Source organism: Thermobia domestica, chromosome 12 (assembly GCF_964235325.1).
Source record: "Thermobia domestica chromosome 12, izTheDome1.hap1.1, whole genome shotgun sequence".
Classification (NCBI taxonomy): domain Eukaryota; kingdom Metazoa; phylum Arthropoda; class Insecta; order Zygentoma; family Lepismatidae; genus Thermobia; species Thermobia domestica.
This window is the reverse complement of record NC_137465.1, coordinates 60,644,891-60,663,091: the sequence shown is the minus strand read 5'-3', so window position 1 is coordinate 60,663,091 and position 18,201 is coordinate 60,644,891. Positions and strand designations below refer to the sequence as shown.

The 18,201-nt window shown below is 32.3% G+C and overlaps 1 protein-coding gene across 2 annotated transcripts in view; it reads right to left on the bottom strand.

Annotated features, from left to right (window-relative positions):
* Positions 1-579: 579 nt before the first annotated feature.
* The window catches only part of LOC145666479 (isatin hydrolase-like), a 125,824-nt gene continuing 108,202 nt past the window's right edge, over positions 580-18,201 (bottom strand). For both annotated transcript variants that reach the window (XM_081733735.1, XM_081733736.1), the window contains exons 3-4: positions 12,192-12,401; positions 580-5,642 (exon numbers count right to left, since the gene is read on the bottom strand). In XM_081733735.1, coding sequence (XP_081589861.1) covers positions 5,287-5,642; positions 12,192-12,401 — 566 coding nt within the window. In that variant the 3' untranslated portion in view covers positions 580-5,286. The remainder of the gene's footprint in view (positions 5,643-12,191; positions 12,402-18,201) is intronic.

Here is an 18,201-nt window from a genome sequence, read left to right as displayed (position 1 = left end):
TCCAAAACAGCGATAACTAAAGTATCGATGAAACAACTTCGATAGCCAAAACATCGTCAGCTAAAACAAAATCTACCATCGACATAATGTGTGGTCGATGTTTAGACGTAACACCTATACTGCCCTTGTCATTGTTTTTCTATATTGTAGAAAAATCAAGTGAAGCACTACTGTAATACTATGGATCATTACTTGAATTACCAATGATGCTTGAAATTTCTTCAGAATCAAAAGATAGAGCATTATATTCATGTTGCATGAATAGGTTGAAGTCAAATTATTAGTGACATCTTAAGTTGGAGATAAGGATTATTATTGTATATGTGAACACATTATGCATGTATAACTATTCAGTACTCAAAAATTTGATTTTAAAGTAATCAACGCACAAAGCTTAATGTTATTTGTATTATCATCACAAATAAGCACACATGTGAAATAATATCCTCCAAATTAGAAAGCTTATTTGTGGAAGTGCGTGAAACATGGTTTGCAATATTTAACTCAAACATAAAGGAAAGTTGATTACAATCTGGTAAAAAAAATATGCCAGGAACGATTAATCAGAATAATAAGAAATTTTCATTTGTTTCCGTAAATTATATTTATATACATTTTGAAAATAACATTCAATAGACAAACACATAGCTAAAACATTTATACTAAACTGTTAGTTATCACTCATGATCACGTAACTTTTTCAAAGAAGTTAGAAATGAAGATAAATGTAAACTATTTAAACAAAAACAAATTGTTTTTCCAACAGCTGGATGAAGTAGTGAGCTTTCTAACAAATAAATATTATTGTAATAACATAATTTGGCCCGTATTCATTTGTCAATACTCCACATAGAAGTAATCTACCCCGTAAGAAGTATTAAAATCTTTTTAAAATCTTGAAACCTGATTTGAACGGAACTCATGTCACCGTGAAATTTAAAAGTAACCACACTGCACTTGAGCAGAACTTATAACAACTTCATAAAATACAAAAAATATATATATATATATATATATATATATATATATATATATATATTTTTCTAGTGTGAAATAAATAATCTTTGAAATTGAAAATTAATTTTTTAACTTAATATTTTCTAATTGGTATCTAGTCTTTAATAAATATTGTTAATAAACCACAGATTAAATAAAAATAAATGGTCAATTTAAAATTCAAAATTGCGCATAATAGAAATTCCCGTTACTCAAATTTCAATTTCCTTAGGAATGCTAAAGATATTTATAGATTATAATTGGATAGAAATAAATATTTTCTATCGAATTTTCTGTTTAACTAAAGAAGTTAAACTATTTAAATTTTAAAGCATTTCTTAAATTTTAAATGAGTTCCTTAAATTAACACTTTTTAAATTTTATGCAACGATTTTTAAAGTACGTAAATAAAGAATACTAAGAAATCCTGCTTGCACTTTCTAAATTAGTTTATTACATATGTGCCATAGAACTTATCTGGTATAGCAGCAACTTATTATAACATTATTTTGATACTATGCATATTACTTCTTCAATTTCTTCCTATTATATTAACTACTATGTAATTTTGTCTTGTGTGTCTCATCATTCCATTCGTCCAGAAAAGAAGTATTTGATCTATTATTTTGTATGATTCATAGAAAATGATGAATTTATTAACTTGCAACAGTAATTTTTACATACCATATGAAATAAACCAATCACAAATAATCATAATTTTATATTTAAAAGACAGTACAAATAACTGTTGAATATAACTAGACTTTTGCATTTTGCAGGCCAATAAAGCGATCCGTAGACAATTTTTCGTTACAAACAAAGGGACAATGTCTTGAAGAAAAATAATAGATTCTACATAAAAAATTAACAACTATCAAAAACATTAATATACAACTTGACATATTATCAATTAAATATTATACTGATTTAACCAATTAATGAAATTTCCAAGTTATAGTCAATTAGTTTTTTTTAAAAAATATAAACTCTTATTCCTAGCCAAGATCGCCAGACAATTATTCAATCTTATGGGATTTGTACTAACTACGATGTGTTTAAGGTCCAATTCTGATTCGTACAAATATTATAACTATGTATAAAATATAAATGCATCCTTCGTTTACATCAAAAGCACTTTTAAATAAACTTGAATTTTGACCAGGATTTCTGAAATTTCTTACATTGGCTACTGTTGTCAGTTCATAAAAATAACCAATAGAAATTTCATCACTATTCTCACACACAAAAATAATCAAATATTCAACTTTCTTTACAGTTGATATTACTAATGACATATTAGGTAACCGTGTAATTTAAAAATATTTGAAGTATATTTACAAGAAACTTACAATAAAACTACATATTATTAGTAGTAAAACTAAGGTTGTGTATATTAAGTATCCATTTTACACACCTGGTGAATAGATTGAGAAGTTATGGATAACACAATTTTCGAAATTTTAAATTTACTAGTCTATACAAAAAATAAAATGCGAAAATAAAATGTTTTCGAGTATTCTTCTAAGTCGAATAATGTTTAATCTTAAGATTTGTTCCACTTTTCACTTACATTTTTTTCTGAAAACCAAACTAACAGTTATATTTACACACACATACACTTGTTTATTTAATGACTTACTTCAAAATATTACAGCAACGTTACGAAACTATTGTTACGTTTACTCTTGTGAAACTATTTTCTATTATTAATATAGAAGATTTTAAGTTTATTATTGGATATTAATTATTCAAAAATATTTTCAAATTCTCATGATTTGATGATTTAAAAAATCACTTGCAAACACTGTGTAATATTTAAAGTAACAAGTTACATATTTAATTATAGTTTAGTTTCAAACAATGCATTTTTAGTTGTTGTGTTTTACATTTTCGTTGTTAAAACTCGAGATTCGAGTCAATTGTACAAGTTTTATTTACTTACTAAAATAGTCTTAGGTGTTGAATGTCTGCTTCATTGATTCTTTGATATATAGTTTGTTTAACAACTGTATTATCTGATTACAGATATCACTAATTAACTAATTCTTTACTTTTTTAAAACCCAGACCATCATTTAAGATGCTCTGATACTGTTACTGTCTAACAATACCATTAAAAGTCTAACAAAAAAAAAAACTTCTAAATATTTTCTGGTAAAAAGAAACTTAGTATTTATAGAATTCTATAAACATGCAGTATATTTCTGTACCTGGCAGCTTAAAATTAATATTTATTAGTATTCTTCTAAGTTGCTTCTCTTTGTATAATCGTCTTTAATCTTTTTTGTACTTCAGTAATTACAGAGTGTTTCAAATAAATTTGCGTTTGGAAGTTCCAGAGCTGAGAACATGAAAGCAAAAGGGCTTCTGTTAGTTTATAATGCTACCTTGCTTTGGCACACTAGTTCTATTAAAACATATATTACCAATAATTTAAATAGATAAAAGATCCATGAACTATTTAACTTAAAGTGTTGGTTAGTAACGCCATATTCGGATTCCAACGCTTGATTGAAAATAAACGGTTTTCTTTTTCTACTGACATGGCAATAAAATAGTATGTTAAGATTTGATCCACTTTTTAAAATACAAATTTTAATATTTGTTTGTTCTCAGAAAATCAATTCTTATGTTTTACCTTTAGTTGTACCCTCTTATTTCAATATGGCAGACTTGCTGCGTTAGTTATTTTTTTGATCGCACACTTCGTGATTTTTCGTACTCTCATTTTGTTTTTGGAAATTATAAACGCTAGTTGCGACAAAGTTGAACGAATTTCAACTCTGGGTCAAATCTGATGCCGTAAGTGTGAGATGAAATTAATTGCGCTGATCATTTACAAATAATATACTGTATAGACTCAACTAACGCATCTATTAAAATATGTTAGTTTCTTTCTCAAAAAAGGCAAAAGGAAAAAATACGCAATTATGCAAATACCATTTTATACTTTCAATTCGTGATTAAATTTGAAACATTTTGTTTACTTTTCATTAGTAACTAGTGAATGCGACTGTAACAATTAGTTCACTTCCTAAAGTATTTATGATATTGGTGTTAAGTCATGCTCATTTGAATGATATATGCGTTTTCGAAGATAGTGTAAGCAAATTACAAAAATTTACTGACATTGTTTTCAAATGGAAATCCTCCAATAACTTATTTACCATTCAATTTGAAACATTTTATGTTTACTTTTCGTTAGTAACTTGTAGATGTGACTAACAAAGAATTCAATTCCTGAAGTATTTCTGGTATTACTGGTATTTCTGGTAGTGTTATGTCATGCTTATTTGAATGATATATGCGTTTTCGAAGATAGTATATGCAAATTAATTACAAAAGTTTACTGATATTGTTTTCAAATAGAAACCCTCCAACAAGATATTTACCAGTTTTGATAACACCAAGAAGTACAAAATAGTAAAACTAATATAGTAAAAAGATGAAGGGAATATAGATTCTACCAAAATAATGAAATTAATACAGTGACAAGATGAGGGAAATAGGGATTATAAGATACTTTTTCTTTTTGATACAACATGAGAAAGCAATATTTTTTGTTAAGTTGCCGCTCATTGAACTGTTATGATAAATATCCTATTAGTTAGAATAGAAGTTTATCAATGGACTAACCTTTCAAGTAAACTGATAATACGATTATCAGATTTATTAAGACACAAAAATCAGAACTTTAGACTGCTCATTACAAAAATTATTAATTTCTAATTTAATTCCTAGATCCCAGTTAAATCTACTTCCACAATATGACGTGTATTCACAATTTTATGGAGTGTCTGAAAAGAGTGAAACTTCAAAATTTGATTATAATTTTCAAACAATTCCCTCAAATAAAATATTCACTAGTTTATTTGAAGCATCGGTTGAGCATATACAATATAAGTGTAATGAATCTATCAGAATATTTTCAGAAAGCCTGTGGTGTTTTATATTTAAAATCCAAATCTATCATTACTGGCGTACGTTGTCATTTTTACAATATTAAACGACGATTATATGTTTACTCTGAACCTTTCAATTTACGATAGCACTACTGAACTTTTCAAATATTTTTTTTAGAAAATAAATGCTTAAACAAATTTCAAACAACTAGAACTTCTGAATTCTGCGAATATCCTTCGTTAATGACAGTATGGTAATTTTTGTTAAATAAAGATTCCAAAGTATGCCAGTTACAGCCTTTGTCAACTTCGTAAAAACAATCTGAAACACTCTGTTTTCTTGAGAAAAGAGTAACATATAACACTCTATAATCCTACATATTATTAACTCAGAACACAGTCAACCAAGAGAGAACAAGAGAAAACGCTAAAGCTAGCAATGAGATTTGGCCATGATAGGTGGCACCACTACAGAGTTCTCCACATTCTCCAAGTACAGCGACAACCCGAGCAGGGCCGCCACTGCCTCCTCCAATCTTCATTGGAAAGATCATGAGAGTGAATCCTCGCGGTGGTAGGTCTTCCAACCGAGCGACGTTCTCCAACGCGTACTTGTTCTGTCCTAAAACAGTTCTGTGAGTTTCAGCTTGTCTTAACTTCCCACCATCGATCGACAAAGTATCAATCCCAACGCCAGCAATATTTCGGTTTTCAATCAGCCATCGAGCAGCATCTGCTTTGATTCCTGTGAAATAAAAAAAAAAAAAAAAAAAAAAAAAAAAACAGAAATTAAATACGGATTCACCATATGGGATTTGCAAGTACACTCATGTTCAAAATTATTGTCGCATGTCTATAAATATGTTGTTATAGCAATATAATTTGATAACGAATTAGCCCGGTATTTTTTACAGTGTTAATATGTGTATAATCGGCAAAGATATATATGTGGCAAATATGTTAAAAGAGCAGCAAATAAGAACAATAAAACGAAAATAAAGCTTTCCATTTAGCAACATTTTGTTTTACTCATTCTAATTTTCGTATTTATAATCCTTTTCTTATGAAATTTACCACAAATATACATTTCCCGATTACAAACATAGTATCAGTATTAAAAGTACCCTGCAAAATCATTACCAAATTATACGTAATCTCTTCTCAGTTTGTAATAATTCTACATAAAAAAAAGTGTCTAATTGGGGTGCCAAGGCACCCACGTTGCGCACGCCTATGTATCTCATTAATCATAACCATACTGGATTGTCGTCTTGTTTGTGTCATAACGAAACACTTGGTAAGAAATTCAAAAAGGTAGCGTGGCTATTGTACAGGATTAATTTTTTAGATATAGCCTACATAAAAATTCGCTTTTATCAATTTTCTCGAAAACTACGCATGAGGATTTACACTCATTCATATTTTATATTAAGAAGAAGTCATGTGTTGATGATTTATTCTGTCTTCTGAAATAAGAAACTCTTATCATGTATTACTATACATAAATAAACCATAATGTATATGTATAGATAAACTGTAAGTAATTCTGAATCATAAGCCTGTCCACATTTATTCAAGAATACCAGAATACCCTTTCTTCGCACGGGGAGAATACGTTTTATTTTTAACATAAAGGGCTGAATTTGGATTTAAACTGTATTAGAAGTGTCATTATTCATCTCAGCGACAGAGAAAACTATGGATTCGACACTAATATCGGTCATTTTCGATAATATTTAAATATCTCCCCCTCCCCCTCTCCTAAGTTGCACCGTCAAAGTGAAATAATAAACATCGAAAGCCCGAATCTAATCTATGTTGAAAATTTGATCGAGATCGGTCGAGTAGTTTAAAAGGTATGAAGTCACCAACATAGTGACTTTATTATATATATATATATATATATATATATATATATATATATATATATATATATATATATATATATATATATATATATATATATAACGTCATAGTATTATTATTACAACAACTGTTATTTAATTTAAAAAAAGACTAAAATATTATAGTTGTACGTACAGCCAAATATTTAAAAATCCTGTATTCTTGCCCATGGAAATATAAGGTAATACTAAGCACATGGAAATAGTTTTGTTTAAAATCTTTATTCCAAGTCAAAAGAGCAAAGTTTCCTATCAAAATTGTGAGAATACTGTCCTTGAAAGAGAGATGAATTCTCAGTTTTTTTTTTTTTCATGTTTAACAAAATCGTACATCTTCTGAACTCATAGTTTGAACCACTTACTTCCTAGATATTTATTTCCATTCGATCTGAGATAACGCTTAACTTACAATACTTATAAACTGACTCCCTGTTACCTACATAATACACAGCGATCATAGCGGATGATTGACATTAACATTTGGGCTTGTTCCATTACGTTACTGCTATGCGTAAAGATATAATGTTGGGTTGTATCCAAACAAATGTCTACGTCTGACGGAAATAAACGCATCCCGAAATAGATGAAAGTAAAACTTGGAAACCACCATCTGCTTCTAACAAATTACACACGTTCTGAATTTTTCATATCCATTAATATCTATCTATCTATCTATCTATCTATCTATCTATCTATCTATATATATATATATATATATATATATATATATATATATATATATATAGATAGATAGATAGATAGATAGATAGATAGATAGATAGATAGATAGATATATTATATAGAAAGTTTATTAGAAAGTTGTTAATACTCACTTGGTTCTACCTATTTTCTACGTGTGGTATTGTTAATTATATATGTAGCTTATACATAATAATAATAATAATAATAATAATAATAATAATAATAATAATAATAATAATAATAATAATATCACTGCGTGGTTTGTTACAATATTCTACGGTTTGATATTAACTTTCGAAACGTACTATTGTTACCACAGATGAGCACTTTCTCCAAACCTCACTCAACCTCAACCTCGTTACTAACTTGTTGTCAAACTCACTCGCCCTCTCTCTCAGGGTCACTTCGTACTCCTCAAACTCACGGCCCCTCCCAATCCTTCAACTTGAATCACCCTCAGCACATGATTCCTCACTATCACTCAGCCTCACACATTGGCTTTGAAGGGGAGTGAGGTTGAGGAGTAACCTCATGAGGGACAATCTTATGAGAGTGTCCATCTATGATCGTTGTATTATACTATGCATTAATTCTTGCATCCGAGTTTGACACTTGGGTCTACTGTATACTATAGGTTAAAACCATGGTTAATTAAAAGCTGAAATTGGTTACATTTTTCTTCTTTTAAAGTTTAGTTTGCTCAACAACTACCCCAACCTCAATAATACCATAATACTAAATTATTCAAGAACTCACGTAAATTATTTGATGAATAATATGCGAGACGTAGCTCGGAATAATGCAACAAAGTTGGCCGTGAGTATATACTGGACTTGACAAATAAATACCAACGTATTCAAATCTTTGTCCTTGCGCTTTGCTAATGGTCATAACGCTTTGATAGGAAAACGTTAAATCAATAGGGAAGACTATTCAACATCAGATGGCGTCAAAATAATTCAAGGAATGTAAACTCAATTGTCAATGTGAGTTCCTGTTATTATTTCATCTTAAATTAAACAGGTGTTAAGATATTTTACAACTGAAATTGCTCCGTTACAATGACCCAGTAATGTATAAACTAACAAAATCTATGATCTATGGAATCCAAAATTTTTATGCCGCATTCACAAAAGCTCTCCATTGACTTCTGTCCTCAGCCAACTTGATCCAGTTTCTACTTTTTATACCTATTTCTGCGAGATACATCTTATAATATTATCTTCCCATCTGTACCTAGGTCTTTCTAATAGTCTTTTCTCGATTTAAAGTTTAAATTTTGAAAGTGTTTCTACTTTTTTTCTATTCTGTCTACATGACTTTCCCACAAGGATGTTATAAAATAGAGGATCTGCCCATACATATCTTCATCATATGATCTCAATGAAGCCAAAAAACAACCGAGCATCGTCCGAGCCTGCACGTCTGATTGGCTACTCTCGTTTCCGCCATAATTGTTGGCTCGAAACATTGCGATCTTAGTGGCGCGGAGTGGGCAGAGTAGGTGTGGCGAAGCTGTGACGTATGGCTTCACGATTTTGTTGTATGGGCAGATCCTCTATTTTATCCTTGCTTTCCCACCTGAGCCTCCTAGACTTAATGACGCTAACAATATTAGGTAAACTGTATAAATTATGGAGTTCTACGTTATGAAGTTTCCGCTATTCCCCATCCCTGTCCCTCTTGGATCCGAATATTCACTTTAGGATTTTATTTTAAATACTTTCATCCTGCGTTCTTCCCTTAAGTAAGCGATCATATTTCGCAACCGTATGTACAACAGGCATAATTATCATTTTATATTTTAAACTTCAAATTCTTCGACACGATTCGCGAAGACAAAAGATTTTTGGATCAATAACAACAAAAATTTCCTGTTTCACTCGACATTTAATTTTTTTCTTGGATATGTTTTTGGTCTGTTAAAATTGACCCTAGACTGTGGCGACGCTAGAAAGAGCAAAGGGATGGGGCTTCCCAGACATCGTCTTATCCCCTGACTGCCTCCAAACCATGTCCGTAGCCGGAATTATTTCGTTGAAGGGCACATCTTCTTGTTGGAAGCCTACTAAAATTATATTCATGATATACATATATAATATACTGCCGGAAAAATGCAACACCCTGCAATACATTAGGGATATTGATGTGCTTCAACTATTAAGTTTTTTGGTGGTAGTGGAGTAGATAATTAACTTTGTAACCACTTCGGACAACAGATAGAAGTACTACAGAGTAACATTGGGGTCATGTGTGTCGAATTGGGGTCTTTGTTGTGAATGAACAGACGCACAAGATCAGCAGCCAGCAGGTGGGTAAATGTGACTCAAACAGTAAACACAAGCAAGACAACATGCCACGACGACGCAGTCGTGCTCCATTCAGTAAAAGAGCGAGTTCAAACGAGGTCGTATTGTGGGTCTTCGAGAGGGTGATTGGTCCTTTCGTCGAATTGGCAGCCATGTTAGCCCTGATGCAGCTGTTGTGCAGTGGTGTTGACAGCGGTGGATATCAATTCATTTCCATACCCGTAGAGAAGGTTCTGGAGTCCTCAACGTCGACCTGGAGAGCGTCTGCTCCATTTTCCATCACAAAAAATGTGTGATTACGTTGTATGTAGGTGCAAGAGTTTAGAGGGCTGCTTTATGAGGGAGGCAATCGCTAGAAAGTGAAGCCAGAACACGTAAGCAAAGAGTAATATCAAGCTTCGTGACTTACACTATGTTGATGAATATCTCCAATCAGAATTGCAAACTTCATTTTAAAATAACTATTTCTTTCTTCAGTCTTTTCTTATTCGTATACAGGAATAAATGTCCATATTTTTTCTTGCTTAATTTTATTCGTATTAATTGGCAAGGCTCGTGACTGATCACATTACAGAATTGTCCCTGGTAATTACAACGTTATCTACGTTTAATAGTGAGTATTAATGATATAAGTATGCTTCACGTAGATTGCGGTAAAGCCTCTTAAGTATTGTACTGTTCTAGAAGTAAACGATAACAATTGTGTGTATTTTAGATACTGTTCATGCTGCTTGCACACAACGCTCTGGAATATATGTGGTTGACATGGAATGAATATCTTCTGGATTTTATATAAGTAATTAATATGGAATAAATACTTGTGAATAAATATGGAATAAATAAATACTTTGTATAAGTATAATTAGAGACTTATTTACATTTAATACAGCTCTTGTCTTATTAAAAAGCAGTAAAACCCGTTCATAATCAGTATTATTGGATCAAAAGATCCAACATATTTCAATCAAAAGTCTTATATCTGGAGAACTACATATAGTGCAGCCAAATCCAAACTATCACTTAACTCAATGATATTTTTATTCCGTTAAAAAAAAAAAAAAAAAAAAAAACTCGATTTAGGGGCCGTTCAAAAATTTTGTGTCCCCCTGATCCAAAAACTAGTTATTGGCCAAGATCGCAATCTTTGATGCATTTTTTTTTTTTTTTTTTTTTTTACCATTTCTAAATTTCTTGTTTTTCAAATCAAGGCACGCAAGCAGGTTAAGTACGCAGCGAACGTACCAGAACAGTGATTGTTAATTCATTGTTATTAGGAATTAGCGTTATCTCCAGACAAAGTATTCTTATAGTAAATAGATACATATACGCGTACACACACATTTATTAAAATAATGAAAACTTGAAGAAAATGCAGCTTACCTACTTAAGATGCCTCAGCCCGGCGAAATTAAAATACCGCTAATTTTACAGTAATTATGTGATATATTCAAATACATAAAATATAATTGAAATGTGGAAAAAGACCGCCCTAGATAATATCATTTTATATGAGATACCGTTATCACGACTCACTTATCAGCTTTCGATTTCGAGCCATTTTGAAAATCGGCATTTATTTTCGCGTTTGTATACGGCTGAAAACGGAAAGCCACTACGTGACTTGTGATAATGGTACCTCATGCAAAATAATATTGTCTAGGGCGCTCTTGTTCCACATTTCAATTATCTTTTATCTATTTGAAGATATCACATAATTACTGTAAAATTAGCGGTATTTTAATTTCGCCGGGATGAGGCCTCTTAATATAGCGTGGGATCACCGTTAGGGTACAGAACAACTCTGATTCTTCGTGAAAAGGAAGCATATATCGTGTCATGAATACAGGAGAAATATTACACCATTCCTCATTGCGTGGACCAAGGGAAGTGCTATAACTTATCCCGATGTTCATGATACCGCACTTCAACAACTAAAGCAATGAGAATTGGCGCATTGTCACCGTGAAAAATTGCATAATTGTTCCCTGGGTTGACTTAGTTGACTCCTTGTGATCAGCTGACCCCACTTTGAAAACCCTGAGTATATTAAACTAGATAATTGGATCTGGATTACAGTAGAACCACATCATGATGTCAGGGCCTTGTTCATGGACATGTTATAACATTATCGTTAATTTTCTCAGCTATAAAGAATCCAAAAGACTAACCATTTGGTTTCGTAACATTTTGTAAGTCCTAGATTGCTATATTTTAAATTTTCACTTTTTTGTTTGGCAGGGATTAAAGAAAAAAGAAAAGAAACCATTACCTTTGTTTGGAACGTCTTTTTTTCTACACGATGAAGGTCTAAAGCGAAGATATTTATCGTTCTAATATATTAAGAAAAAAATAAATTGCTAAAATTGTTAAGTACAGTACCTGGGTAATTATAGTCTGCAGGTTGTCCTCCACGTTTGAGTCCTAGATAGGCATTTCTGTCATGCATTTTCTTTCCCCATCCGGATCGAACTAGGACAACTGCTCCTTCGGGAATTTCCCCGTTCTCTTCTTCCCACTTCTCCAGATCTTCTGTTGACAATTTAGCCAATGAATTCGTTTCTGCCTTTTCAGTAATATCCACAACAACACCTGCAAATATACAAAACTTAAATAGATATCATTCAGACCGTTAAGATTAATATTCGTATTTGTATTATAAGAATACATGTCAATAGGTCCCATAGTATAGGAGCTATGGACCTTTAAAGTTCATTTTTTCATGTTTTTGCCAGTCTATAACTCTGAAATGACGGTTTTCTGCACGCAGGTTGGTCTATACTTTTTGTCTTATCTTGGTGTCAGGAGTCACCTCCCAAACGTTGTTGGTGTTGTTTTGAAACACCCTGTATACTGGTATACATATTCATAAATCTTATGCTGATAAGTCTTTGGAAACTTACATTTTCTCCGAAATATCTCCATTTTCTTTAAATATTCGCATGTTTGAACGTTTCAACAGGAAAAGTTAGTGACACAAAAACAGACACACACACACAAAAGTAGTGTTTTGATTCAATATTAGTGTCAAATAGTAAGACTACGTTATCCAAAACTTACATATAGTGAAATTTTCTACTAATAACACTGCTGGAAAGGGAATTAAACAATGATTCTATTCAGCTGGAATAAATTTTATGATATGGCAAACATTTAGATTTCTTCTCAAGGTACAATAGGCATTTCTGTCATAAGATTTAGAACATATATTGCCAGTAGTATCCTAATACTCAACATTTGTATCTTTACAGTTATTTACATATACGTGAAGTAAGCAGATAAATGTCGAAAAAACTTCTGAGGTGTTTAGAGCTTCTTTTGGTATCGAAATATATATAAATAAAAATGAAAGCGACTATGTTTGTAACTTACTAACTCTTGAACCACCCGACCGATCTCGATCAAATTTTCAACATAGATGAGGTTCGCGGAAAAGTGTATATTTCTATGGAAGAAGTTCTGAAGGCTTTAAACAGGTTGAACCAAGCTGAAACGTTATTACAGGTGACATAGGACAGGATTATAACGTAGGATAAATGACCATAAGAGATTGGAAAAGGAACAGAAAGAAGATAGAAAAGTGGTGTTCCGAACGAGTGACAGCAAACATTATAAAACAAAGAAAAACAATGAAAAAATGTGAGTACGAAAACGTTAGGAAAGCTTTGATTCTTTGGTTGACTGAACACAGAGATAAATGTGTTCTAATATCTGGACCAATAGTGCAGGAAAAAGCCATGACATTCCGAAAGGAGCTTAATTAGGGTGACCCTAACTTTACAGCTAATATTTAGGTGGCTTGGTAGATGGAAGAAAAGATATGATATAATGGCAGCTAACTGTATGTAGAGAAAAACTTTCAGCAAATGAGTCTGTGGAAAGCTTCAGAGACAAGTTTCATAAGTTGTTAGACAAGAACAGCTTGAGCCTTCATCAAATATCGAATTGCGATGAGACGAACTAAATTACAAAATCTACTGATTAAACACTCGCAGATAAGTCTGAAGCTGCAGTACCTGGCTACAAACAAATTGAAGAACGAGTATTGATTCTTGCCTATAGTAATGCCACAGCAAATCTTAAAATGTAACTTACTACGATACGAATATTATATATATATATATATATATATATATATATATATATATATATATATATATATATATATATATATATATATATATATATATATATATATATATATATATATACTTCGAACTTCACGAACTTCAAGAACGTGTCCAAAAATGCTCTTCCAGTCAAATATTTTAGCCAGAAAATTGCTTGGCTGAGTTCAGACATTTTTAAAGAATTGTCTTTTAACGACTATGCCACAGACTGACAAGTTTTTGAAAAAGGGTAATCTTCCAGGAAATTCTTTGCTTTTGGATAATTCTGGTTCTCCTCCAAATGGAAAAGAACTTTAAGATGGAGAAATAATGGCAATATTTTTTTACCTCTAAATGTCACGGCAGTTTGTCAGTTCATGGATCAAGGAGCTTTGGTGACTTAAAAAATAAATCATTACAAGAAACTTTTGTCAACTTTAATTGATTCTATTGATCGAGGAGAAGATATGACCGACAGTTTGTTAACTTTGAACTTCAAGGATGTTGCCTATTACGTACCTGAATCGTGGGAAAGCGTCAACTCAACACCAATTGGAAAATATTGTAAAGTTTTGTTAAGTGAAGGTGAGGGACAAGAAGAAGAATCTTTAGAAAATGTAGAACTAGAGAAGGCTAATCAGGAAACGCTGTCTATGCTTAAAAAAAGTGCCTGGATGTGATGAAGCAACAGTAGAGAACTTGAATGGATGGTTTTCTCAAAATAAGGAATATGAAGCGAGGAAATCGTTAATATGATGCTCAACGAAAAAGACAAGAAGACATAGGCCATGGCTCGTTTAGGTCAATAATCGCAACTCTTTGTACTTCCCTTCAAATTTCCGAATGAATCTTCCTTCGCCCACAATTTTCCTAGCCACATTTACCAACTGAATGTTAAATTCTGCCAGCATTAAATTGTGATCTGACGGTCTGCCTCAGTAAAAACCATCACCGTAAACCGTTTAGAAACTTTTCCTATATTATGACAATCTATTTTTTACACATCCATTCATACATTGGAGATTTCTACGTATTAGAGATTTTAGTGCTGGATGAACCGAGTGTTGCCTACTTCTAGTGAGTTCAACAGATATTGCTTATAAAATCTTATATCCTCTCATTCTTCAACCATAAGACTATACACCTATTATGCGTGGTAGCTAACAATCTTTTAAAGGTTTTACCACTAAATTCACACGTGTCAGCTAATTAAAGTAGAAAAACGACTTACATCTCATTTGAATTATAATTAAGTATCTCTTTCTTCAGTATAAGTCTAGTTTTAATTCCCCCCCCCCAAAAAAAAAACAATGAAAAAAACAAACGGAAATTGTGTGAAAATTTCCCGACTAAAATGTTCGCTTTCTTCTTTTTTTTTTTCGAGTATAATTTGATAATACTGCCTCGAAGACAAATAAAGATACTTAAGGCATGCCCATTACATTTCAAAGAAACTGTGTGAATGTTGTGTTAATTGCTCCAACAATACCTGTGAATACAAAAGTATGTCCTCACTTGTAGTGGAAAAGTAGAAAATAGAATTTAGCAACGTGGAAGGTAATGTTCCATCATACGTATTCTAATTAAAGTGAAGTACAACCTGTACCTTGTTGGAATTAGAGTTAAGTGGGTCTTCTTTTAATACACGTTATGCTTGGACACAATGTACCAATGAGAATAATAATAGATCAGTATTTTGAATTTTGCCTTTTAAAAATCCCCCAGTTCGAAATTATTCATTATTTTTGGTAGACCTGTCTCTAGGGCAGCTTAAAAGACAGAAGATGTCCTATTATGCAGGAAGGGAATCCTGTAAGTTTCGTGTTGATAGCTCTAATAGTATCTGAGAAAAAGTATAGAATGTTTGTACTACACTGCCTGATTTCATAAATTGCTCAGGTATAGGGATGGGCACGAGTCGAGCTAAAACTCGACTCGACTCGAAACTCGAAGCGAATTCGAATCGAGTTTCGCGTCGAGTCAAAGGTAATATTCTCGAGTCGAGTTCCGAACAGAGTCACTGTTTTAAGGTCGAGTTTTATAAATGACTCGTTCGTTTAGCTCTTTTTAACTCGTTTTGAAATCATTGCCTGATTAGACTGGAAAGCGAAAACTATGAGAAATGTAAGCAGTAATGTGGAATATTTTTAGTGTTCCTCACGAAATGGGACACCGCTCGCATCTCGTCTCGTCTCGATTAACAAGATAGCAATAGATTTTTATAACAACACAGCCTTAAATGTCGTGAGCACCAATATAAATATATACTGTAATCCTTACCACCAAGGCTGAGACCTGCACGGCCGAAGTTTTGAGCCCAAGCAGAAGCTCGGTTCAACTGAGCAAACAGCTCGAGCCAGCTTGGTTGAGATGAGGCACCGACTTGACTCAGGTGAGCCATCGGCTTGGTTGGGGTGAGCCATCAGCTCGGTTGTTTTGGCACGAGCCGGCTCGCTTGGGTGAGCTGTTGGCTCAGCTCAAAGCTGTGCGCTGTGAATGAATGAGCTGTGAGCAAGGCGCTCTTGCCGTTGACAATCCTAAACCCACGGCGAGCACATACAATCGCGAAATATCGTTAACAATTTTTTCACGACAGGATTAACCATAATAATAATAATAATAATAATAATAATAATAATAATAATAATAATAAAAGTTGTAGTATTGTAGTATCATTGATAATAATTATATTGTCTATGTAGGATACTTGAAGAAAGTACTTGAAACTACAGACAGAATTAAGCTCGATTTAGTTCGACTCGACTCGAAACTTGAGTCAAATTCGAGTCTAGTTCCGAGTCGAGCTGGAGGAAATTTTTCGAGCCGAGTTCTCGAGTCAAGCTCAAAGATGTCTGTTTCGAGTCGAGTCGAGTTTCAATAAATACTCGCTCGTGCTCATCAGTACTCAGATAGGATAGGGGATGTATGTAAGTTTTACAAGTAACTGTATATAAGTCAACATCACAAAATAAAGACTGGAAGTGAGTTCTTTTTTTGTGTCTGAAGCGAATAAAAATCACGAAACCAACATTTTCCCCCAATCATTCTTCCCTATTCCCGTTTCTAATACCTTACAACAATCGGTTTCTGAATATCAGAGTAGAGTGTTGCACTTCGAAACGTGTATTATTGGAAATAGGCCTATTGATTTTTACAATGCAATTTATATTTATGTTTTAGAACATACAATACTTACTTGCATGCGGAGTGTCAGTCCGTAGCGGTTACTTACGAAAATTAATTAAGGGCGACTGCAACAGGGTTATTCCCAGTGTTGGGAAGTAACGTAACGCAAGTAACGCGTTACTTGTAACGCGTTACTTTTTAAGTAACGTTTCCTAGTAACGCGGTACATTTTTTCCAAAGTAACTGTAACGGTAACGCGTTACAAATTTTACGTAACGTACCTAGTTTACATTACTTTTTTTGCGTTACATTTCGAATGAGTAACTACAATATATATGTATATATATATATATATATATATATATATATATATATATATATATATATATATATATATATATATATATATATATATATATATATATATATATATATATATATATTTTTTCGGAAACAAATGTTTCTTTTCTGTAAGTGAATTTCTCAGAATGAAACAGTCGAGCATGGACTACGTATGTCAGTGACCGACAGTCACAAACACCCAGAGAAACAGATAAGCTCGTAGTGCCACTTGCTTAAAAAAAAAAAATAAAATAAAATAAAATAAAATGACAGCCTTAGGGAAATCACGTGTACTGACTGCAAGCACCTGAAAGATTTTGTCCTAGATTTTGACAGCTCCAAATCAATACATTCAGTGAGTGAACTAGGAGTGCATTGATATCGGTAGTCTATTTTACTTTGATTGGTGTTGTTTTTATAAAGATGGAGAACGAAAATATTTTACCGTTCGTACATTTGAAAGAATAATTTTTTCTTAAGAGCTGAGGATGAAGGTGGACAGAACTTTAAAGTGTCTGAAGTGCCCCGGCGGAAAATATTTATCAACAACTAGGGTGCCATAATTAACGATTTCCAGTAAGGGGTTAATATGAATAAACTGTGTTTTGATGAGCAGGCCTACTTTATTACTAGAAAATAGTTTGCTGATGGTATGTAATATTGGAGTTCTTTCAGATCAGTTTTCTTATCTTAGAGTCCCGTCGATTATAGAGTAGTGTAATGTTTCTCTATATTCTTTATTTTTAATTTTACATAACAACATTGTTATTATTATACAATTAGTTTAGCAGAATAATAATAAGCAACCATTTTTT